The following is a 25,521-nucleotide window of genomic DNA, read 5'->3' as shown; positions in this document are numbered from 1 at the left end:
CATAAACTATCACAGTGAAGAGAACTGGGTCAGTTTTCACAGAATCAAGTTACATGTGTTTGATGTTTGATATAAGCTTCAAGTTTGACCCTCTGTTGCCTAGAAATCGAAAGATCAATCATGGATAAAGCATATGTAAGAAGAGGGATGTTCAGAGAAAGATTTAATTTGTTTATATTTTTGAGAGAGAGAAAGAGAGAGCGCATGCACATGCACATGCACAAGTTGGGGGCCAGAGGGAGAGAGAGAATCTCAAGCAGACTGATGCTGACTGAGTAGCCCAACATGGGGCTCAATCTCACCATCCTGAGATTATAATCTGAGCCAAAATCAAAAGTTGTATGCTTAACCAACTGAGCCACAGGTGCCCTCTTTAAGAGAAATATCTTAAAGAACAAGAGTTCTTTTAATTAGTATTGATCATAGACATAAAATTTAAAACTGTATGTAAGTTTTAGGGCCTAATAGATAATACATTTTTTTTAGTATATCCACACTCATTGTAGTAGGAAATCTACTTAAATATCGTGCTATTGGTTTTGAGCTATCTATTCTGCAGCATGATTATTCTTAGACACTTTAAAAAATTTTACAAGGTTAGTGCTCTTCTGAGATCCCTCTTTCTTCAATAATTACAATCACAAAACTATCAACAGATCCTTCTGGCCTCTATTCAAAATCTACGTGAGTTCTGTTTTTCACCATTTATACTGATACAAGTTTTATTTTTAAAATTTTCTGAATACCTATATCACTTAGAATAGGCTAGGCACTGTTCTGAGAACTTTATACATGTAAAATATTAACTCAGATAAGGGCATTTTGCTGCAGTGTAATGATGACACAACACTGCTATTACCTTCAAATAATGACCTTACTAGATTCCTCAAAGCTCACTTCACCGGCCCTGTCTAACCACCGACTTCACCGGCCCTGTCTAACCCTTACAGAATTCAAGCAGGAGGTAGCATCATTTCTCCATCTGGGGATGAGAAGAATGGGTTCATTGAGCTTAGCTGTTCTCCTGGGGCCCTCAGCTGCAAGGCAGGCAAGCCAGGACTGCAACAGCTGGATGCCTTTGACACCAGTGCTATTCTAGGCTGCTGCTAAGGCCAGGTCCCTTGTCTCTCAAACAGGCACCCGAGAATTTGCCTGGAGGGTACAGTATGTGGAGAGGAACAGGAGAGATTGCAGATGCAAAGAAAACTTTGGGGGTGACTGGTATATTCATTATCTTGATTCTGGTGATGGATTCATGGGTGTACACGTATTTCAAAACTTATTAAAATGCATACTTTAGGGGCACCTGGGTGACTCAGTTGGCTAAGTATCTGACTCTTGATTTAGGCTCAGTTAATGATCTCATGGTCATGAGATAGAGACCCTGCATCATGAAGCCTGCTTAAAATTCTCTCTCTGTCCCTCTCCCTCTTCCTCTACCCTTCCTCACTGCTTGCACTCTCTCCCTCTATTTAAAAAAAAAAAAGTATACTGTAAAATATGTGCCATTAATTGTATGTCAATCACACATCAATGAAATTAACAGAAGAAAACACCCTAACGATAGGGGGTTGGTTAAACCTACTATGGCCCAGCCTCATGATACAGTGCTTTGTTGCTATTGAAAATGATGAGATATATAATACATTAGCATGAAAATCTTTGTTATATTTGTAGTAAAATAAATCAGAAGTTATAAAACTGATATAAAATGATCAAGTTTCTGAAAATATACCTTTCAGTCGCTATTTAAAGAGAAAAAAACTGTGGCATGACAAAAAGTACATTAGTAAGACTGGTTTTTGCTGGGAAATATGACTACGCTTTTAAACTTTTACTTTTTGCTTCTCTGTAATTTACTAGTTTTTTGTATCAATCATGCATCCTTAATGGAATTATTCTTTTTTTAAGATTTTATTTATTTATTCACGAGAAACACAGAGAGAGACAGAGACACAGGCAGAGGGAGAAGCAGGCTCCACGCAGGGAGTCTGACGTGGGACTCGATCCCAGGTCTCCAGGATCACACCCTGGGCTGAAGGTGGCACTAAACCGCTGAGCCACCCAGGCTGCCCTATGGCATTATTCTTATAAGCTTAGCAGGTAACAGAGATTTCAATGTATAGCCATAGACATAAAACATTTAGAGTCTCCAAACCATCCCCCAGGGCTGCATGCAGGCAGGCAGGCCGACACACAGACACACACCCATGCGCACACTCACAATGATTTTTTAATGGCAACACACTCTTTCATTGAACCTGGTGACAGCAAAACCATAGGTACAATTTCTTCCCAAGAGTTTTTTAACTTTTTCTTCTTTTAGTCAACGTATTTGAGCACATTTACTATATTCTAAATATTTTTTTAATTTTTTTTATTTATTTATGATAGTCACACACAGAGAGAGAGAGAGGCAGAGACACAGGCAGAGGGAGAAGCAGGCTCCATGCACCGGGAGCCCGACGTGGGATTCGATCCCTGGTCTCCAGGATCGCGCCCTGGGCCAAAGGCAGGCACTAAACCGCTGCGCCACCCAGGGATCCCCTATATTCTAAATATTATGCAGGATACTTATTAACTTCCCAAGAAGGCAGGGAGGTCAGATAAGGAAGCTTAAGAAAGAAAGTTCCTTGCTCCTAAAAGCAAGGCCAACTGGGACATAGTTTCCACATAATAGATATGTCTTTCATTGAAGGGTCACAAAATAGCTTACATATTCTAACAGTGAGTAAAGTGTTATCATTTCATTACTAATGAATGCAGCGGTTTAAGGAAATTTAACTTTATGACGGGAAGCCTGTGATAAGACCACTAGAGATGGGTACCTCACAATTAATGTGAGTAATGGCTATAAAGTGAGTAATGGTAAAAACTACAGCACACTGGGATGCCTGGGTGGCTCAGCTGTTTGGTACTTGCCTTCGGCCCAGGGCAGGATCCTGGAGACCCGGGATTGAGTCCCACGTCGGGCTCCCTGCATGAGCCTGCTTCTCCCTCTGCCTGTGTCTCTGTCTCTGTCTCTGTCTCTCTCTCTCTCCCTGTGTCTCTCGTGAATAAATAAATAAAATCTTAAAACATATATAGCTATAGTACACTGCCAGGGCCCAAGAGTTTTATATTTGCAATTTTAGAATGAGAAATCATTCAATGACTGCATAGGACATTGTCAAGTATTCTCCAACTTTTATTATATGAGATTTTCAAAGAATAGTACAGTGAAGATCCATTTACCCATGACCTAGACTTGTCAAAGTTACCCTGTTGTCACACTTGCTACACGTGCCTACCTACATTTATATGATCCTGCAAACGCTCTCATGAGTTGACACACAACAAACTAAACTTTCTAAGGAACTGTTTTCCCAGGTTGATTGGTTGCTGGAACAGGTTGGTAGACTGCACAACCATTCTTCGTGTAGCACGTCATGAGTTTGCTCACTGGCCTCACATACGCTCCAAGCAAGAGTGCAACAGTTGACGGCACTGAGAAGAGAGACAGAGGGGAGATGGAGAAGGCCTGTGCTTACAGTGAGCTTCTGTGCTGACCACTGGATGAACAATGCTTCAACTGGTTGAGTGAAGACCCTCCTATCAAAGCATTTGGAATTTAATAATACCGCTGGTATGTAACAACCTGAAGAACTTTGCTAGTATCAAAAACCCAAAGATGTTCTAGAGAACATGCATTAAGAAGAGAAGGAGTCGGGGGTGCCTGGGTGGCTCAGTCAGTTAAGCATCTGCCTTTGGCTCAGGTCATGATCCCCAAGTGCCAGGATCCAGCCTTACATTGGGCTCCCTTCTCAGCAGGGAGCCTACTTCTCCCTCTCCCTCTGCACCTCACCACGCTCGTGTTCTCTCTCTCTCTCTCTCTCTTTCAAATAAATAAATAAAATCTTTTTTAAAAAAAAAAGGAGAAAAAAAAAAGGAGAGAAGGAGTTAAAATGATTTGTTCAATGTACTGGATGTCTAGTATCTGTTATCTCTGAGGTGCTTAGAACGCTGGCACGTGTGGTCTACAGGCCTCTGCTTTCCACATCTGTCCTAGGAATAGTAGAGTGTGGCAGAAAAATGACAGGTCTGCTCAACTTCCAAGTAGGGATGATGGCCTGTACATCACAGGAATAATGTCAAGACTAAATCGAACGAGACCTTGCATATAACACACTCAGTCACATGCTTCCCCGTCGTGATCTCCTCCCTTTCTCCCCAACTCTTTCTTCTGCGTTCCCCTTCTCCCCTTCCTCTGCTGGCCTCTCTGCGCCAGCTAACCACCACTCCCTACCCATATCTCAAACCATGTTCAAAAATACAAAATCTCAAAAAAGATTCACACCATGAGATGCTCTGTTAAGAAGCAGAACATAAACTACAATACGGGGGGAAGAGCAAAAAGTCAAGGCATCGTTAGAGGTTCAGGAATCTGAGACCCTTGGAAGGCGGTGAGGCCAACTTACATATTGCTGGAGCCCCAGATGATAAATAAACTGCATTGCTTGGCTACCCCTGCCTGCCAAAGGAACCAATGGTGCCGTGAGTGACCCCTCAGGGCAATAAACCAACCAAATCGGGGCTTGAAGTGCACTGTTTTCTTCCTTCCAATTTCCATATTACTAATTCTTTCTGTGTTACAAGAATGTGAACATGTTTTTTTTTTTTTGAAAAAATAGCAACTGAAAGAAGAGGCAGCTGGTCCAGAAATATGCTACGTTGAAAAGGAAAGTGAGAGCAATAGTCAAAACCAGGTGACAGATACCCGGGGAGGGAGTGGCTCATGTGTGCATGATTGCAGGATGGCCTCGTCAGGACCCAGCACACACGCCAAAAAAGACCATCTCGTGAACTTGCTAAGAAAGTTGAAAATCTACTTCCATTTGATTGGCTAAGAAAAATAGGATGATTTCAGGAACTTGAAATGTGAGCTGCAGCACTTGGCTGGAAAGCAGAGATGTAAGGGTACCAGAGTTAACGGTGCTAACTTGATGCCCACGGCCATGCGACTTCAAGGCTGCGCTGTCCTCTTGTCTCCCAGCACAGCAGGTGTCCCCAGTAAGAGTGGGCCTGGAGGAATAAGCTGGGATGGTCAAAAGATAATCCGTCTGGGGGCACCTGGGTGGCTCAGCAGTTGAGCATCTGCCTTTGGCTCAGGGCGTGATCCCAGGGTCCTGGGATCGAGTCCCGCATTGGGCTCCCTGCAGGGAGCCTGCTTCTCCCTCTCCCTGTGTCTCTGCCCTCATTGTGTCTCTCATGAATAAATAAATAAAATTTTTAAGAAAAGATAATCCATCTGGATTTGTAAAGGAGAAAGTTATATGAAAGAGGGAAAATATGCAACATTGTTGCTGGGAAAAGATTTTGGTTAATAGCTAAGGATTACCTGCTATGAAAAAGAAAAAACAATCCCAAAACAGGTAATCACTTCTTCCTCTTTGTCACCTGCCTCTGACCCTAACGCTGCCTCTCAGGGGGCTCCCACCCTTTTGAGCACCTCTTCTGACACTTTCTAAGTCCTCTTCTGGTGGTGGGAGCTTGGCTAGCCATGCTATCCGATGGTCAGGGCGCCCAAGTCTGCACCAGGACCCACACTGTGACCCCAGTCTCTATGGAGCATCCGTCCTATGTCCCAGGAAATCTGGGATGCACATCCACCCAGCTGTCCTGGAATGTGGTGGCCAGGTTTGTTTCCAAAAGGGTGGCTGGTGAGCAGACTGCTCCCACTGGCCAGCATGGCATTTCGTGCGTGGAATCCCATCAGACTGGCCACCAGAACATTGCCGATATGCTCGTTTCAAGTGACTCAAACAGGTTATACCTGCTCAGGGCCACAACCCCTAAGGAAAGCCCTCATGGGAGAGGAGGGTGAACATAGATCTAATTAAAGACAGATGAGAAAGCAATCCCAAACATTTTCTGAAGGAAAAAGAAACAACCTTGCATGTGTACATACCTATGTGTATATAATTGCTTTTTTTTCCTCTTAAGCTGTCAAAATCCTACTTATATGCCATGAATTTGGTTTTTAGAGACCTAATATCTTTTAATCTTTCCTAACATGTTTTAGTAAAACGCCCATTTCTCTGTAATAGGTAGTACTTTGGGAGGAAAGGGAGAGACTGAGAAGTTCTGATTTAAACAAATAGGGCTTTTGCTGCAGAACTTGCGAGCCTTGAACATGCTGACATCAGCTATGTTAAGCAAAAGGAGATGCAGCCCCTCCCAGCCTCATATGACCGGGAACCCCTTTTTACAGTGTCTTGTGGGACCAGATAGAAAATGCTGTTTTAAAAAAATAATGCAGGAGCACATGCACACACACACGCACGCACACACACAGGAGATTTCCTCCTATTTAGTTTCTTAGGAGGGAAAATAGATGGGGCTGGGTTTGTCCTTTGGCAGTTCCATTTCTGTAGACACACAACCAGAGAAGCAAGGTCAGCCCTTTGGTGTTGACACGTGGACCTCGCCCTGGAAGCAGGTAAGGATATCACCCAGAGAAGATTCTATGATATAGTTAAGGTCTGGGGCCCTTAGAGGGCTCCTTCTGATGGATTTGTCTTCAATCCCAGGACTCACTCAGGAGAGGCTGTCACTGTAACAGAGCTGGGTGGACAGGACATACAAATCAGAGGTAAGGACTTTTTCAGTCACCACACTTGGAGCTTCTGGGTGGAATTAATACAAATCCTGTTCTTCCCCACTGAGCAGAGGATAAAAACAGCAAACCGGGGACAGAAACCAATCAATTCAATGTAGAATGACCTAGTATCTTTGTAAAAATATCAAAACAAAACTGAAAATGGACTATTCCCTATTATTTTATACATACACATATCTAGGAGAAATGCTTTGCAGACACATCTCGGCTTTCTAGTTTCCAATACTCTGCTTCCATGCAGCTGGCGTCTCATTTTCTCCTGGCATTTCTATTGAACTTTTTCATCGTTTACCTGTGCATGTCTAAAACATTATAGCCCCGATGAGACAGCCCATTTGCTTAGAATATGTAGCCTCACATATAATCTAATTAACACATCTGGTATTACAGGCACAGACGTATGTGTGAGTCCAACAGCCCAAAACACAGAGTACTTCAAATCATACTATTTTTAAGTGGAGCAGTTATAAATGGTCAATCATGAAATATCCTTAAGTCAGCTAGATATTTTCCTGGAAGAAATCTGTTCATTCACTGGGGTGCTTTGTTCGTGGCCATAAATTTGGAAATCCTGGCCTACAGGGGTTCTCACAGTGGGATCCCATGACCAGTGGCATCAGCATCGCTTGGGGGCTTGTTAAGAATACAGATTCCTGCCCCCCACCCCAGAACTGCTGACTCAGAAACTCTGCTGGATGAGACCCAAAAGGGGTGAAGGAACACAAACTGGTTCTGTGGATACCTGCAGAGGAACAAGCAACCAAGGAAGCTGTCAAGCTGCATCAGAGAATGGCAGCAACTGTAATCTTAAATAAAGCTAGATTATATACTCAATAAGTGAGAAAGTAGACTGAAACATAAATCCCTGCCTCACGCCCTCTCTTGACATCGTGATATGAGATTAACAGCCAGTCACTGGAGATGCTTCTGGTCACGCAGTGTGCTCCATTGCTAGTCCATGTTGCTTCAGATTTGGAAAAAAACAAAAACAAAAACAAAAAACAGAGAAACTTCCTTCTGCCTCCACCCAATGAAAAGAAAACATAAATCAAGGTGAAGCCCAAAAAGGCACCCCCACCAGGTCTCTGGTGGTTTGTTCTGTCAAAATTACCTCGCACACTGATGGAGGAAGCGGACACCCAGCCAGCGGGTTATAGAAGGTGGTCGGGGTGGAGAGGCGCCTTCTTTCCCTCCCCAGGGCCATGGAAAGTGCGCCAAGACCAGCCAGGTCGGGGGGCAGGGGCTCTCCAGCCAACTGAGTCACTGCAGCGGCCGCAGCCGGAGCCACTTCTGCTTTCAAAGCTGTCTCCTCACCCTCTGTCCCCAACTCTTGACTTTTCCCACCACTGCTCCTCAACAGTATCAAGACAGTTCATGCTCTTAGAAGGGCTTCAGGGCCTGTTCTAGCATTTGTGATTTTTAAAAGGGCTTTGAGAGGCTCCTGAGTGGCTCAGCTGGTGAAATGTCTGCCTTCGGCTCAGGTCATCGATCCTGGGATCCAGTCCCACATCGGGCTCCCTGCTCAGCCAGCGGGGAACCTGCTTCTCCCTTTCCCTCTCCATCTCCCTCTCCCCCTGCTTGTGCGCTCTCTCTCTCTCTCTCTCCCTCTCCCCCTGTCAAATAAAGTTTAAAAATCTTAAAAAAAGAAAAGTGGTGCTGAGCCACAATCTTAAAAAGGGCTTTCTTTTTTATTTTTTCCTACCACGAAGGACCCTTTTGTGAGCCAGTGCACCGCAAATAACAGAACATTTTACAGGACAAGACAGTTCTGAACTTCATCTTTGCTTTAGGACTGGTCGACGTGCCAAGATGCCTCTAGTTCAGTTGCTTCTGTTGCTACATGGTGGGGTCTTGAGCCAAGTGCACGTGTCCATGCACCCATCACTGTGCAAGGACCCCGTTCAAAGGAGCTGCTAACCCACAGGCCAAGGCCTCGTTAGCTTGCCAAATTCACCATCTCTTTACAAACAACAGAAGGAAGAAAACAATAGCTAAAAGCATTGCGCCTTATTGACAAATGCCCTTAAAAGTGATGACACAGTTGCCACTGTAATGCTTCTGAGTTTCTATTTTCTGAGCTCTCTGCGGTTAGTACGTTATTCCTGTTATTATCAACAGGATGTGATTGTAATTGGCCTGCCGCACACAGTGTTGTTATTGACGTACACAGTAATTACAGCACCACATTCACACCCCTTGCAAAACGTACGTTATTATTTCTGACCCTGAGAACACAGGGAGCGAGTGAGATTGGCAGGATGTTTCTGGGGACTTTCACTCTTAAAGAAATGGCTTCAGTGGCATGAGGAACAGCTCTGGAAGTCAAGGATCTCCATTCTCGAGGCAAGGGGAGAACCAAGCGGGTAGCAGAGAAGCATCTGCTGCCTACCGAGGGGGCTGCAGGAGGAGCAGATGGGGCAGGTGCACCCAGATGCCTTTGAAACCAGGGCAAACGCTGGTGTTTCCATTTGCCAAATCATGTAAATGAATATAGTTACTCGTGCTGAAGAGCAAAAAGGCTTAGAAACATTCACCTCTCTTAGTTTCACTTTCCTGTTCTCTACCAGGAAGCAATACAGAAGAAATAATTGAGGGTGTACACATGGATTAATATCTCCTGATGTTCAGAGGAGTGCTGATGAAACCGAACCATGAAGAGTAACCTGTGATCACCATCATGGGCTGGTCCACCCATCAGATACAATACTCTGGTGATACGTTTTCTTTTGAAAAGCCAGTATTACGACATGAAAAAAAAAAAAGGTTCAGGAAGATTAAGTAGAAAAGTCAGGGATACATAACAACACAATTTAAATTTTGTGGTATAAAATTGATACATACTTAAAACCAAAGCCTGAGGGAAAATAAACCAGGACGCCTTAGTTGGTACATCAGAGTGGTACGACTTCAGTGGTGATTAAAATTCTTCATTTTTACACTTTTCAGCATTTCCAAATACTGCATATGTACACCCCCACCCCGCATCTGAGAATGCCTTAGACACACCGAGTAATTAAAGCCAACCTGAGTGAGGCCTGAAATCATACTGCCCGTCTCTAACATCTGTCACCTTTAAAGCTGGTCCCTGAGGGTCCCTCTGCCACGGCCCTTCTGAGGTCACCCCAGTTCTGCAGCAGGCACGTACCTGCGAAGGTGTCGTCACGCTGATTTCCGGAACAAAATTGTCCTCAAAGAAACTGATGATGTTCTCCTGCTGAAGTTCCTTTGTTGGGGTGACTTTAGGCAGAGGTGGGACAGGAGGCCCTTTCCTTGTCTACAAAACATCAGAAACACAAGCAAATGACTGGGGCCAAAGACGGCATGCGAGATGTGTAGACATGCCACACGAATGGCGCTGGACGGACAGATGCGTCACTGACTACGATTCAGATATGCTTAGAGGAATGAGGCCACCTGATTGAGTTGAGAATGCTGTCGACCTCGGTGGCCAGGGGAGCACTGATAAACAAAGGCCCCCCTGAGAAGCACTCAGGCAACATGACCCCATCCAGCTCAGGTTGAGTGCTACACACAGCACCTCCGCCTCTCCAGTTAAACCAGGGTGACCCACTTTGTGAAGCCAACCAGAACGGATGCCTCATTTCAGCAAGAAATTAGAATTTTCACACTAAAATCAGGAAAGCTTTCACTGGAATCACTGAGACCACCACAGACAGCATGCATTTCACTTTCCACTGCAGTGTTTTGAGAAGTAAGGACTTTACAGATCAATTCCGTGGATCTTCTCGCCACTGTCTTTGGTTTCAAAGATTGAAGAATACTGGAGACTTCAAGTCATCCTGGAGAAATTTCATCTTCACCCAAAGTAGGGAAGACAAGGGTGGTCATGTTTCTCTGTATTTACCTTTTCCAGCCCTTTTTGTTTCTCTCAATCCCTTGGTTCCAGACACTTTTGTTGAGTGTCTACTCATGTGCCACATACTGTGGGCGATACCAAAAATGTGAAGTGGCATATAAACATCATGACTTCCTTGGCCATACTTGCCCTGAGTGGAAGCGAAAGTGCCACAGGACGGAATGTCCAGGGAGAAAGGAGGGTTGATTGGAGCCTTCTGACAGTGAGAGGTGGGTGGAGGAGTGGGCACATGAACTTAAGGAAGCTGAGGCTGTAGAGAGAAGTCTCAACACACTGAAACATTGGGCATATGAGGAAATAGGAATTCAAATTGGAGAAATAAGCTGATTGCCTAGTGCCCATCACAATGCCTACAGCCTCTAGGTCTCCCTAGCCGGAAACTCCTTTTAATACCCCAGCACCATGGGATTATCCCATATGAGGTCACTTCACCACCAACTCTTCCATTCTCCCCAGTGTATATGATCTCTTCCTACCTGTGAAGGTGACCGAGGCCTTGCTGGTGCAGGAGATGCAGGTGCCAGCGTGTGATTGGGACTGGCTGTCGGGCTCGGGATGGGTGAAGGCTCCTCCGGTGGTGACGGTGTCTTTGCGATGCGGAGAGGACCAGAATCACTAGGTAAACACATGAGAGTCAGCCACGGGCCTTCTAAAGAACAGCACTTACTCTCCAGGGTGTCCTCCATCGCAGAGGAATCTTTGAGGCACAACTGGTTCTGTCTGTCACCTAGCCCCCTTCTGGTTGTTATTGATACTGGCACTTACTGCCCACTGTGTGCCAGACCCCATTGGTACATACTATCTCCCACCATCACAATACCCATGCATCTTTGTCCTCACTTTACAGGTAGTAAAGTGGAGTACAGAGAGGTTAAAAACACCTAAAGTCACTCAGCAATTTGGTGGATATGAATTCAGGCCTTGGGGATGCAAACCCCCTGTTCTTTCCACGGTGCCAAAAAAGATGCTGGAGAAATCTTCCGTATATAAGCTGACTTAGCTGAACTAGTTTCACTTTTGATTTATGAGAGAATCTTGCTCTGTCATAATCCATAGAAAAACTACCTACCCTGAAAATTATAAATTTTATGCTAAAGGCATCTTCAGGATAGTGTTAAGTAAGATTTCATAAGAGTCATTTCTGATATTTGGAAACAAATTCATTAGTTGTTCCTCTTTCTACACCTTATAAAACAATGACTCATATCTGACACCTTGACATGTCCAAACCAATCGTGTGAAGGCAGAAGGTCAGTAATGTTTCCTGAGAACCCACTGTGTTCCCGGCACCTGGTGAGATGCTTGGGACCAGCTCAAATGCAATGACCAGGAGGGCATTTGGGATAACATCTTACTCTCTAAGTCTTTCTAATGTCTACAGATTGAGGGAGCAAGCTCTATACTGAAAATAAACAAGTGCATACACCACAGCAGGGTCTACATATTCAAAGGAATGGGTCCTGTGGAGAGCATGGATGGGCCGCATGATTGAGGCTATGTGCCAGCAATCATGGCCTCTGTTGGGAAGCACAGCCCCAATCTGTGCTCAGTAGAGAGTCCACTGAGCTCACTCACCACCTTGTTCTGCAGACGAATGATGAAAAAAAATGAAAGGAACACTTGTTAAGTGGCCATGGCCCCACTTCCTCAGTTTATCTGATTCAGCAATATTGAGGTTTTCAGACACAGCTGTCCCTTTCATGTCTCTATGAGGAAGAACCCTTAATTTTGTTGATCCCCTTAATTTTTGTCACGGCTAAAACACCTGATGTCATTTTGATATTCTTATTGCAATTTTTTTCTTTGTTTGAAGCTGATGCTGAAATACAATATTGGAAACAGTAGTCCTTTCGTGTATTCTTTTAGGGATGTTCTTTCCCTTAGAAATAAGAGATACTAGATGTTTATTTCATGGAGCAGAGACTCTTATGAATGTGATTAATATGAAGAATATCAAATATGAAAATTAGCTCTCTCCAGAGAGATGTGAACATATGGTGATGGCAGCACCTGTGCAGGAGCGTTTTTATAAATGTGTATGTATGAGTGTTTATGTTGATGACATTAAAAATGCAAGTATAGAATATTAGGACTGCATATTACCTTACGAGCCATTTAGTTTGATACTATATTTTTTTGTTGATTAAAAAAAAAAAAGAAGATCTTTAACCAGAGGATTAATTGGATGCACTCAACGAAGGCAAAAGTAAGTTGACTGCAGAGTCATAAACCTGAAAGCTGGATCTTATGACTTCCTGCCCAAGGCTCACTAGCCTGCATTCCTTGAGTACGTACTGAGAAGGATGGAATAGAGGGATTCCAAAATCACAGGAGAAAGCTGGTGTTAAGCCAACTCCTGAAAAGGTAGACAATTAACTCATGGATCACTGGGCGTTTGGTGTATTTGACTGACATACTCACAATAACGATGTACAACAGAATCAAAACAATGCAGTGTTCATGAGGTCAAGTTAAGAGGCAAGATAATGGTGAGGTCTCACCTACATCCTCTTTCCTTTCCCAAAATGGATTCATCAAAGATGCCAGCACCAATGATAAGTCTAAGGACTCAGTATTGTGAGTCTGGGAAATTCCTTTCTTCTCTAAAGAAAGTAAACAGTTGCACGACTAGAAAGTCTGTTAAACTTTTACACCATTGCTGAATCCCATGTAAAATGATCAAGGCAGATCAATCCCAGATCCCATGTAAAATGAACAAGGCAGATAGTTCTATTGTGACCACGATGGAAGCTCACAATGAGTAAATCTGAAAGCTCAAGGTAAATGTAAAAGCACAGAACTGAGGCTGCTATCAGCCTCTATGTGGAAAGGCTTCTTAGTTTTAGATTTTTCTAGAATGAGTAAAATAGCATAGGCCGGTGCAGACAGCAGAAATTGCAACAAGCATTGTGTTAAAGGTGAACGGACATGACTTGGCTCTGATGAAGGCGGCCTACCTGGGAGCTCCTTGAATGGTGAAGGCCTTGTCAGCATGCTGGTCACCCAGCTTCGTCATCACTTCATACAATTTGTGGCAAAGCTAAAGGGACAGAGACCATTTGTCTATGAGCTGTAAGTCATTCTGGTGCCAATCCAGGCTACTGCCCCAAGGAAGGAATTGTCTACCGAGAATCTTACAATAGTGTAGATGGTCTCAGAATAACTTAAATTCTACAAAGGGGCAATTGAAAACTCACATCAAGATTGAAAGGCCACAAACACAAATAAACCTTAAAAGAAAACCCAAAATATATTTGTTAACCAGCGTACAGAAGAGGAAACAAAATCTTACTGCTCCCATTGACTCTGCTAGAGATAAAGTCATCCAAGACGTTAGTTGATGACAGAACTGCTGATTGTCTGAATGTTCTGACACCAATTTTTCCTCAGCCTAAGAAGTGTCGCCCGAATGCCAACTTTTAAAGCTGACAGAAAACAAAACAAAATAAGACTATGCAACTGTGACACGGAGAAAAAGCATTTCAGAAGAGAAATGAAAACAGGCCGTGATTCCTGAGAGCCTATTTGTGCATCCAGAGATAAAATCTGTACAAAATAGAAAGAACTATGTGGTCACTATAAAACACTGCGGGAATAGCACTAAGCCTAGTAACACTCTATGAAAACAAACACACACGTGACAAGGCTACATCCTTTCATTTGCTTCCAGAAGAAAAAAAAAGTTCATTTATTTCATATTCCATAAGTAAAAATAATCATCATTACTCACCACGGCAATTTCCTTATGAAACTTGGCTTCAAGGCTGGAAACATTTTTGAAAGTGTTGACGTAAAACCCAACCCGTCTACCACGTGGAGACACAAAGAGGAAAGAAAGGAGAGTAGGGAAAGACCAGTCAGCAAAACTTTACTTTCAATGGCGAAAAAATGCATTAGGGACAGCGATAAAATTAATTAATATAATTTTAAGTAACCTTGCCCTGAATCTGCGGGCACAGAGCATAACCTCTCCTAATGCAGCTGACGCCTGGAGACAGTGGTTCTCACACTAAGGCGTGCAGGTGGAAGTGTGTTTCCAATTCAGCAGGTCTCGGGTAGGGATGGAAGATTTGCACTTGTAGCAAGCTCTAGGTGACACTGAAGCTGCTAGTGCAGAGAGACTTTTGGAAGTCTCTGTCCTAAGAGTTTGTGTTTTAGATGCATGTCCTGTAAAGGGCTGGAGATAGAGACGTTTATCATTAATTTTCATAACATATGCATGGTCTCATTTGGGTACCATGTATTTGGATTCTGAAATGTGTTTGATGGGGGAAGTAGAAAACCCACCAATCAATGACAATTCATCAGCTAAAGTGAGAGTGTGCATTCACTGAGCAAATAAAAGCACAAGATCTCAAACATGTTTCGAAGCCATGGGGTGGGGGTGTTCTGTGATGTGAGACTTTTAGGTCCCTAATAGTAAGCACCCCCATCAGCACTGTGGATTCAGGCTGGTACCTCCTATATGGGCTCCCTTTGCATTAAATGAGGGCTCTGTGGACTCTGTATTAATCCAATCCTTCAGAATCCATCTAGTCCCTTATTATTTTGATTTAATCTGTGTTCTTGTTTCAGTGACATTCTCAAAAATAACTCCAGGATCCTGATTGGCTTATTAGATTCCAAACCCCAAATAAGGACTCACATGCCAGAAACATTAGATAGGTTGGATATACGGAATAAATATAGACTGGAGGGGTTTGTAATATGACTACTTCTTATTGGGGAGTAAGAATGTGTCTGTACACAGTTGGATCCCTCTTACTTAAATAATGATATGAGGGGTGCCCAGGTGGTACAGTCAGTTAAGTGTCTGATCTGGGTTTTGGCTCAGGTCATGCTCTCAGGTTCGTGGGACTGAGCCCCACATGGGGCTCCATGCTCAGCATGAAGTCTGGTTTGGATTCTCTCTCTCCCTGTCCCTTCCTTTCTGCCCCTCCTCCTGCTTGCGCTTGCCTTTCTCTCTCCCTCTCTCTCTCTAAAAGAAATGAATGAAATTTTTAAACGGTGACAGAAAGGATAGAGAAGAGGGGGGTTTCCTGTTTCACTGTGCCTTGCGTGAGCAGGATTCCAATAAGCAGAGATGAACAAATGTTCTATCATCATTAAAGCTGGTAAAAGAGTTGCCACCTAAGCACTTTTACACGTTCCCTCACATAGTTCTTGTAACCACCCCCAGGGTAGTGAGCCTTTATATTCTGGTCGACGGAGGCACAGAGAGATTAACTGTTCAAAGTCTTGCAATTAATAAGTGGAGAACCCATATCTGAAACCAAAAGGAGGAAAACCAATAGAAATCATGCACTGTTTGCCAAGAAATCCTGCTTATGCACAAATACCATTATTTCCATGCTTTCCGATGAAATTAGGTGGTTTAGAATTTTAACAAAATAAAAGATAAAAATCGAGATTCAGAGATGAAAATAATAGGTAAGAACTATGTGTAGGGGGATCCCTGGGTGGCTCAGCAGTTTGGCGCCTGCCTTTGGCCCAGGGTGCGATACTGGAGTCCCGGGATCGAGTCCCGCATCAGGCTCCAGGCATGGAGCCTGCTTCTCCCTCCTCCTGTGGCTCTGCCTCTCTCTCTCTCTATGTCTATCATAAATAAATAAATAAATATTTTTTTTAAAAAAAGAACTATATGTAGCCCACCACTAGGACTTACTTTCTCTATGGCTTAACCTGTACTTTAAATTCCTACCAGGTTCCACTTAATTTTTTCTTTAACTTTATAAGACTAGTTGATTTGAGTTTCCTCATTTTTTTTCAGCTTTTTTGAGGTTTAACTGACAAATAAAATGGTAAGATTTTTAAAGCATGCATTGTGGTGACCTGGTATACAATTGTGAAGGGTTCCCCCAATCTAATTAATTAACCCAGCTATCACCTCATACATTTATCTTGTGTGTGAACATTTTTACTCTCAGCAAATTTCAATTACATATTTATCGTGTGTGTGAACATTTCTACTCTCTTGGCGAATTTCAATTACATAATAGAGGCTATCAATTGCAGCTACCATGTTTTACATTAGATGCCCAGAGCTTATTCATCTTACAGCTATAAGTGTGTGCCTTTTACCAACCTTGCCCTATTTCCCAACCTCCTAGCCCCTGGCATCCACATTTCTACTTTCCATTTCTAGGATTTTGCCCTTTTTTTCAGATTCCACATCTAAGTGATATCATGCAGTATCACCTCACACCTATTAGAATGGCTATCATCAAAAAAAAAACAACACAAAAGATAACAAGTGTTGGTGAGGATGTGGAGAAAAGGGAACTCTTGTGCCCTGTTGGTGGAAATGTAAACTGGTGCAGACCCTATGGGAAGTTCCTCAAAAGGTCAAAAATAAAACTACCACTGGATCCAGCAATCCCACTGCTGGGTATATTTCTAAAGGAAATGAAAGTGAGATCTCGAAGAGATACAGGCATTGCCATGTTCACTGCACTATTATTCACAAAAGTTAAGATATGAAAACAATCCCAGTGTCCACCAGTTATGGCTGAATAAATTCCATAGTGTGTTTATGTGTCTGTATGTATATTATCTATAGGTGGATAGATAGATACACATCCATATATTAATGAAGAAAATCCTGGCACAGGGTATTGAAGAAATAGCAACTACTTGGGAGGGCCAGACCAGAAGCCTGGGAGATGAGAGCCTAGTGAGGCAGGCAGACCTGTGCTCTGCGGCAGAGGATCTTCCAGACCATTTGCAGGCCACGGTTACTTGCTGCCCTAGCCATATCTGAGACAGGGGAATGGAGAGGACCTGCAATGGAGGAAGCTAACTAAAGCAGCAGCTGGATGGGAGGAGAGACTGCAGATGCTCAGACCTCACTGCAGAGGGACCAGCTCACTGTACTGTTTGCAGGCAAGTCTTCCTGGCACACTTCAAGTGCCAATCCAGGACCCCTTCTCTAGGACTCCCATAAGCCCATCATTCCTCATACCTTCCCTCATTCAATTACTCAACAAAGGCTGTAACCACTGTGGGTTCATGCCTAGTGGTGGGCTATGGAGGCTCCAGGAATGAACCGTCCAGGTAGAGGAGCACTTGAGCGCAGAACTGTGAACACATGCTCTGTCACACTGGTGAATGACAGAAGCAGATTTCAACACAGCATGTGAATGGTAAAGTTACCATAAAAGACTATACACAATGTAATATCAAAAATGAATAGATTTGGACAGAAACAGCTTAAACACTGAGAAGAGAGGGGAATTAACAGGCCCTGTGCCAGCTGCGAACATCTGCTGGAGAAGATAAACTCAGGCTGTCCTGAAGAAGGGTCAGATTTAAATAGATGCAGGAGCAGATGGATGAGGGATGGAGGGGGTGGGTGGATGGATGGGGAGGTGTAGATGGATGGGACTGGGAGGTATAGATGGGTGTGGGGGTGTAGATGGATGGAGGGAGTATAGATGGATGAGAAATGGGGGGATGTAGATGGATGGGGATATAGATGGAGGAGGGGCGTAGGGTGTAGTTGAACTTCATTGGTGAGTATTGTTTTTATTTTCATTGATTTTTCACTATGATAAACAAAACTCTAATGAAGATCTGTGGATTAAAACCTGGTGCACATCTCTATTTCCTTAGAATAAGTTTCTTGAATATAAATGCTCTGTGAGAGGCACAGACGATAGAAGCTTTGATGAGCAGAGTACCAAGCTGTTCCCAAAGAGGCTGGGTCCTTATACTCGCTCAGCTTTCAGGATGAACTTATACAACACCTTTGTAAATTTGAAGGCAAGAGTTAGAAGCTTGCTGACTTTTACATTTATATTCCTTAAATTTAAGTGGATACTATTTTCTTCATTTATTTATTAGCCATTTGTATTTCTTCTTTCGTGAGTCACCTATTCATATTTTGTGTTCATTTCATAGTGCTTGTTTTTTTCTTGTTTATTTGTAAGGGAATTGCTATTAAATATATTGATTCTTGGATATATTTAGCAAAAATATGAATTCTTATTCTTTTATCTTTAAATTTTGTTTTCTGATATATAGCAATCTTGCTTATATCAATTATTGGAGCACCGGAGTGGCTCAGTTAGTTAAGCGTCCAATTCTTGATTTCGGCTCAGGTCGTGACCTTGGGGTTGTAAGATAAAGCCCTGCGTCAGGCTCCACACTCAGCAGGAAGTCTGCTTGAGATTCTCCCTCTCATTCTGTCCCTCCCCAGCCCACACCCCACCCCCAGTACCATTCTCTCTTTCTTTCTTTCTCTCTCTAGGAAAAAAAAAAAAAAAGAATACTATTTAAAGAAATAATTGATGTGGTGCCAGAAATACCTTGTTTAGAATGACTAAAGTATCAAGCAACTTTCTAATATTTTTATGGTTTATTTTAGAAGTTAAGGCAACTAGGATGTATTTAACTTAGAAAAAACGTGTTGAACATTTTTGATGCACTTCATCAGAGAATGGTTTTCTTCAACGTATGGAACTGGAGACTCTTTCTAAGTAGGGACTGCCTTTGACTCATTCACAACCATAGACCTGGCCTCTAATACAGCATCTGGTAGAGCAGGCACACAGTAAATATTCAATAAATGAATGAATGAGTGAATTAATTAATTAATTAATTAATAAGCGTTTACTCTCCCACTGCAAGAGCATATTGTGACTACAGCCTTGGCTTATAGAAAACTGCCGTCACCCGCAGGGAGACCTACATCCACAGAGTACCAGGCTGTGAATGGGATATTATCTGTTTGGGAGGTTTCACTTCAAAAACTCTTCATCAACAAGGGGCTCTGAGACATTAGCATTTCCCTGAAGGACTCCTCTGAGGCGTCCTCAGGCCTCTTGTGGTTAGCTATCTTTATTGAGATGGATCTTTGTCCTTGGAAACAGTGGAAAGGATGAACAGCCGAGCTATCCCAGCCCCAGAGTGCAGGCCAGGACCCTCTCCCTTGGGCTCTGCCCTAAAGGAAGCCTGGGGGGAGTGAGGTGGGATCCCTGTTTTCCCCGGAGCCCCATGTGGTGGAGGAAGCATCCTCTGCCATCTTCACTTACCAGGGGCATGGAGTGGGGAAGGAAGAATTTTCCTCTGTCTCACCTCTGATCCTCTGAGATTCATGCCACATGTATCCAGCCCCTGTACAACCTCCCGGCCCCCTACCCCGGCCACTGTGCACATGGCACACATCTCGCTATGTCCCTCTCTACCCCCTTCACCAAGTCCTCACACTCACACAGTGGATATCCAGGTCCCCAGGATGGGCCAGGCAAAACCCTAATTCCTAACTCACCGACCTCATAACCCCAATGTGCTTATTCACGTGCATTCTGCTGCACACCCTGCACCTTGCCATCACTCACCTCATGTCCTAGACCACAAGATCCTTCCTTCATTCACTTCCATTCCACCTGCTGATTTTTTTCTCTATCTGTCTCAGAAATCAATGGCTTCTTTTCTTCCAGGCTACTGTCCCCTTCAGGTTCAGCATCTTGCTTATTAGGCAAGCATGGACCTCTCAACACAGGGTGCCCACTGGGTGCCCAGCTCTACCAACACCTTCTCTTGATCCCCTCACCCTCCACTTGCTCCAGAAATTCTCGGTCCTACATCACCCTGCAGCTGTCATTGCCATCTTCTCAAAATGATAACGATTATTTTAAAAGGCTTTCTTTGCCCTCTCATCACCCCATATCTGCTGCCAACTATTCCTCAGGCCCATCATAGTCAAGATCCTCAAAAGAAGAAAACGACATCCACTGCTTCTACCTCATCAGCCATGGTGTCTACAGTGCCTGCAGCCAGGCTTCTGACCCCACCATCAGCTGGAAGCTCACCAAAAGCAATGCCCCTTTAGTCTCATTTGCTTGACCTCTATTGTGTAAATGATTCTCCTGGCGCTCCTTCACTTTTAAAATTCTCTCCATTCTTGGCTTTTTTTTTCTTTTAGATTTTATTTATTTATTGAGAGAGAGCACAAGCAGAGGGGAGCGGCAGAGAGAGAGGAAGAAGCAGACTCCTCACTGAGCAGGGGGCTCGATCACAGGACCCTGGGATCATGACCTGAGCCAAAGGCAGACGCTTCACCAACTGAGCCACCCAGGTGCCCCATTCTTGGCTTTTTAAGATACTACTCTTCTGGGCCTTCTCCTACATCTGTGATTACTTCCTCTCAGGCTCTTCCACAGGCACCTCTGCGGTGGCACATTCCTTAAATACTGATGCTGTCATTACTCATCTCACCACAGGAGGGAGGCACAGAAGACACAAAGTATTAACTTCAATCTCAAGGTGGAATAACATGGCTGGGAAGAAAACATATGTATTTATAAAACTTTCCAAAACAAACTATATTTAACTGTATTTATGAAAGTCTGCATAGTCTCCTTTTCAGTAAGGAGAAGTCCTATACACAGACATCAAAATTTACTGGAAGTACCACAGAAGTGTGTTTAAGTGACAGCTTTAGGATTTGTAAACCCCACAGTGTTAGGCAAAGTGTTTAACCAGCAGGATCCCTGGCTTCCTCATTTGTAAGAGGGGGTAGAGGTAATTGTGATATTTAGAGATAATGTATGTAAAGTGCACAAAATGATACCTGGAAAATAGTATTCCATAATAAATGAGCTCTCTCTTTTTCTCTCATATAAACACACAAAATATACACAATTATTGAGGTTGAATAATGTAGGTCCAGTCAAAGAACACACACTATATAGAAAGAAAGGCCTAACTAAAATGAACAAATTGGGAAACAACAAATGTTGGCAGGGATGAAAAGAAAGGGGAACCCTCTTATACTTTTGGTGGGAATCTGAACTGGTGCAGTCACTGGAAAACAAAGTGGAGGTTCCTCAAAAAGTAAAAAATAGAGCTACCGTATGACCCAGCAACTGCACTGCTAGGTATTTACCCAAAGGATACAAACACAGTGATCCGAAGGGGGACCTGCACCCTCATGTTTATAGCAGCAATGTCCCCAATAACCAAACTATGGAAAGAGCCCAGATGTCCATCAACAGACAAGTGGATAAAGAAGATGTGGGGTGTGTGTTTGTGTGTGTGTGTGTGTGTGTGTGTGTATAATGACTGCTACTTAGTCATCAGAAAAAATTGAAATCTTACCATTTGCAACAATGTGAATGGAGCTAGTTGGTATTATGCTGAGCAAAATAAGTCAATCAGAGAAAGAATTATATGATTTCACTCATATGTAGAATTTAAGAAATAAAACAGAGGATCATAGGAAAGGAGGGAAAAATAAAATAAGATGAAATCAGAGAGGGAGACACACCACGAGAGACTTTTAATCATAGGAAACAGAGGATTGCTGGAGGGGAGGGGGGTGGAAGGATGGGGTAACTGGGTGATGGGCATTAAGGAGGTCATTTGTTGTGATGAACAATGGATATTATATGCAACTGAAGAATCCTTGAACTCTACCTCTGAAACTAATAATACACTGTATTTAATTAATTGAATTTAAATAAAATAAAATTGGGATCCCTGGGTGGCGCAGCGGTTTGGCGCCTGCCTTTGGCCCAGGGCGCGATCCTGGAGACCCGGGATCGAATCCCATGTCGGGCTCCCGGTGCATGGAGCCTGCTTCTCCTCTCTCTGCCTGTGTCTCTGCCTCTCTCTCTCTCTCTCTGTGACTATCATAAATAAAATAAAATTCTTTAAAAAAAAAAAAATAAATAAATAAATAAATAAATAAATAAATAAAATAAAATTTAAAATAAAGAGAGGCCTAAACTAGGTCTTCATCAAAAGGCAGGACCTGATTGACATACAAAGGAAAGAGCCTTGAGTGTAGGCATAAGTGACAGTGGATTAAAAAGCACTGAAGCATTTAGATTGCAAATGGCCAGATAAGGGGAAGGGTTTCTCTCCAAAATTTGTCCTTCAAATATTCCCATTGTGTTTAAGTTCCTATAAAGTCTCTCATATTACAAGATACTCTGACAAGTATACTGAATATATACTTATACTGAATGACCAAATACTACTTGGGGCAGACACAGAAGCCTGAACATTAGTCAATGCTAGTTTTGGATGCTTACAGAGAACGTTAGGAAAATAAAATTTGTTACATACCCAATAGATATTAAGGCAAATAATAACTGTCCTTTGGCAATTTTGGCAATTTTCCTAGGAGTATTATCTCATAATTGGAAGTGTTGAGCATTATGGTACCTAAGCTCTCGCACAGATCAGTTTTAAAAGCAACGAAGTAAGTAATGACATTTCAGACCACAAAAATTCCTCTGGAGGGGAAATGAACAGGGTAACTGTCTAAATTGTATGCAAATGACAACTTGTGCTTGGGATGGGATATCTGTTGAGGAAAATTATAAACTCTGGAGAACTACTGGTTGACTTGATGAGTGTCCTTAATGAGGACAAAGACATGGATGTCAAAGATGGATATAAAGATTTTGGATACAAGTATTTCTTAAAATATAAGACTGCAAATATATATTTCTTTAAAAACCCATAATTTCATTTATGATCTTAAATAGGCATGAATAACTCAATTAAAATTATGAATAGATATCTGTCTCATCTGGATCCCTGGAAGTTTTATATATTCAGGCTGCTCAAAATTCTCACTTTTTGGGTACACACAGTAGGCTCCTTAGAAGACCACAGAGATGTCAAGGTAGAGCTTCTGAATGAAGAGGTATACAGGAAGAGATGGAAGACACAAATGTGAGGGCAAGACCACCATCATAACCCACAGGAGGATGGTGAAGGTAAGGGTGATAGCACTGAGAACAGGGAGAGAGGAGACCAGGAGACCACAGAGAAAAAGGATGGATTGATTCCTTTCATGGTCATCTGGCTTCTGATAGCTGCTGATGCCACAGCTTGCAGGCTGGGAGCCCAAGAATGATAGTACCACAAAGAGAGATGCAGATATTGAAAGAATGAGTGAGTTCAGATGAGCGATGAGTTCATTTCACACATATTGAACTTTGGGCTATCGTTGGACGTGACCATATGGTTGGACATTGAAATGAACAATGCCTTACAGGCTGATTTTACCATGAACTAGCCAAAATTTCTTCTAGGTATTTTAGTAATGCAAAAATAAACATAGAATGCCTAAATTGAGACAAATTCAATTTTTTTGGACAAACTTCACTCTAACCCTCAAAATGGTTACAACTTTAGGGGACATGAAGAGGCTCCAAAATTTCCATGTAGGAAGGTTTTAGGGAGTACCAATCTGATTGGAAGCTGGGCTAGAGGGTTTGCCTTAAAGCAGGGTCATACAATAAGCACAATTCTGTTTATTTGGTATGGGAGCATGAGGTGCTGATGGAAACTGAGACACATAAGCCCCACTTCCCACTTCATACAACAACTTCTTGGTTCTACCACTGAGGGGGAAATAAAACAAAGAATGGAAAATGCACTTAATGCCACAGGAAGTTCAGAGTAACCATAGCAAGAAGAATAGTTAGCACTTCAAATGGGAATGAAGTTCAGGTTAAAAGGTCGGAGCTGAAAGCAGAAGTTTGGCACCAAAGCTGGAAGACTAGGTGACCTCTCGGAATAAAGGGAGTCCTGCCAAAGAGCTAAAAGGTCTCTTTGTAAGTTTCAAAGTTAGGGGGCAGTTCTCCTAATGCCTACTGAGATTTGGGGGCTCCACTTGAGAAATCTATCAAGGTCTAAAATTGTGCCATCGATGTAATAGCTGGAGGCATGTACAGCTTAAATTTAAATGAATCAAAACAAAATAAATTAAATCTAAAATTCAGTTCCTCCACCATACTAGCCATAGTCCAAGTGTTCAACAATCCACCCATGCAGCAGGTAGCTACCATGCTGAAAAGCACAGAAACAGAACACTTCTCCTGGACGGCACTTTGGTATCACTGGCAATAAAGACAAGAGAAGGCATATCCTGTTCTTGATTTTCCTAAAAGGGATGCGTACACTCTGTGCAGAAACAACTTTACCTTGACCATAACGACGGTAACTCTTCTTGTAAGTCAACGTTAAACTCTTCAAACACTTTCTGTGCTTTCTGAAATTCCTCTTCTGCCTAGAAATGACACATAACAAGTGTTTACACTAAAAATATTGAACACAAGCCATTTTGATAGACAACAACAGCAACTAACATAAAACGCAAATAGCTTTATGGCACCCAAGAAACATTTTGAGAAGGGCAGAAATTTGTCTGGTTAAAATCCACAAAATTGGGGGGGGGGCACCTGGGTGGCTCAGTTTGTCAAGCAGCTCTTGATTCTGGCTCAGGTCATGATCTCAAGGTGGTGAGATTGAGCCCCATGTCAGGCTCCCAGCAGAGCATGGAGCCTACTTAAGAGTCTCTCTTTCCCTCTCCCTCCCCCTTACTCACATGTGCATGTGCATGCTCTCTCTCTCTTTCAAAAACAAACCAAAAAAAAAAAACAAATAAAATTCACATAATTATTTTCAATAACAGTGAAATATTAAGTTTTATTAAGACATGAAAACTGACTTTATTATAATGGTTGCTTCTGTAGTCTGGCAGATTTTGGCCACAAAAGCATATGCTATATATTGCTCCATATACTGCTCTGCTCTGGATATTGGACATGGATGCTTCCCAAAGAAATTCTCCATCTAGCAAGAAGTCTAAATAATTACAAGATAGGGCTTACTATCTGTTGCAGATCATGCTATTGGGAAAGATGGTACAGAAACAGTGAAGGTTCCATAGGGAAAGTGATACTCTAAAGGAATCTTGAAGAATGTTCATTAAAGAAGCAGGTGGAGAGGCATTACCATACATAAAGGTGGCATTTCCTGGGTTAGAATTCCAGCTTACTAATTGTGTGAACTTGTGAGATTGTTTTAACTTTCTTCACCTCAGATACCTCACTGATAAAACAGAGACAGTAATGCCTACTTGACAGGTATTGTGAGTATTAAGAAAATGATGACGTGGATGTGCCTGGTGCCTGGCACCTATGGGGTCTTACATGAGGGGCAGCTCTTATTGTGGTTACTCTGG

At 42.7% G+C, this 25,521-nt stretch overlaps 1 protein-coding gene across 5 annotated transcripts in view; it reads right to left on the bottom strand.

The window, feature by feature from the left end:
* Nucleotides 1–25,521, bottom strand: part of AMPH (amphiphysin) — a 220,821-nt gene that overhangs the window by 50,862 nt on the left and 144,438 nt on the right. For all 5 annotated transcript variants that reach the window (XM_041773241.1, XM_041773242.1, XM_041773239.1 and 2 more), the window contains 5 exons: nucleotides 24,479–24,564; nucleotides 14,266–14,341; nucleotides 13,493–13,575; nucleotides 11,012–11,150; nucleotides 9,804–9,932 (listed from right to left, as the gene is read on the bottom strand). In XM_041773241.1, the coding sequence (XP_041629175.1) occupies nucleotides 9,804–9,932; nucleotides 11,012–11,150; nucleotides 13,493–13,575; nucleotides 14,266–14,341; nucleotides 24,479–24,564 (513 nt within the window). The remainder of the gene's footprint in view (nucleotides 1–9,803; nucleotides 9,933–11,011; nucleotides 11,151–13,492; nucleotides 13,576–14,265; nucleotides 14,342–24,478; nucleotides 24,565–25,521) is intronic.

The sequence above is a fragment of the Vulpes lagopus genome, chromosome 11 (assembly GCF_018345385.1).
Source record: "Vulpes lagopus strain Blue_001 chromosome 11, ASM1834538v1, whole genome shotgun sequence".
Lineage (NCBI taxonomy): Eukaryota > Metazoa > Chordata > Mammalia > Carnivora > Canidae > Vulpes > Vulpes lagopus.
The sequence above is the reverse complement of the archived record's forward strand: the minus strand, read 5'-3'. Positions and strand labels throughout refer to the sequence as shown.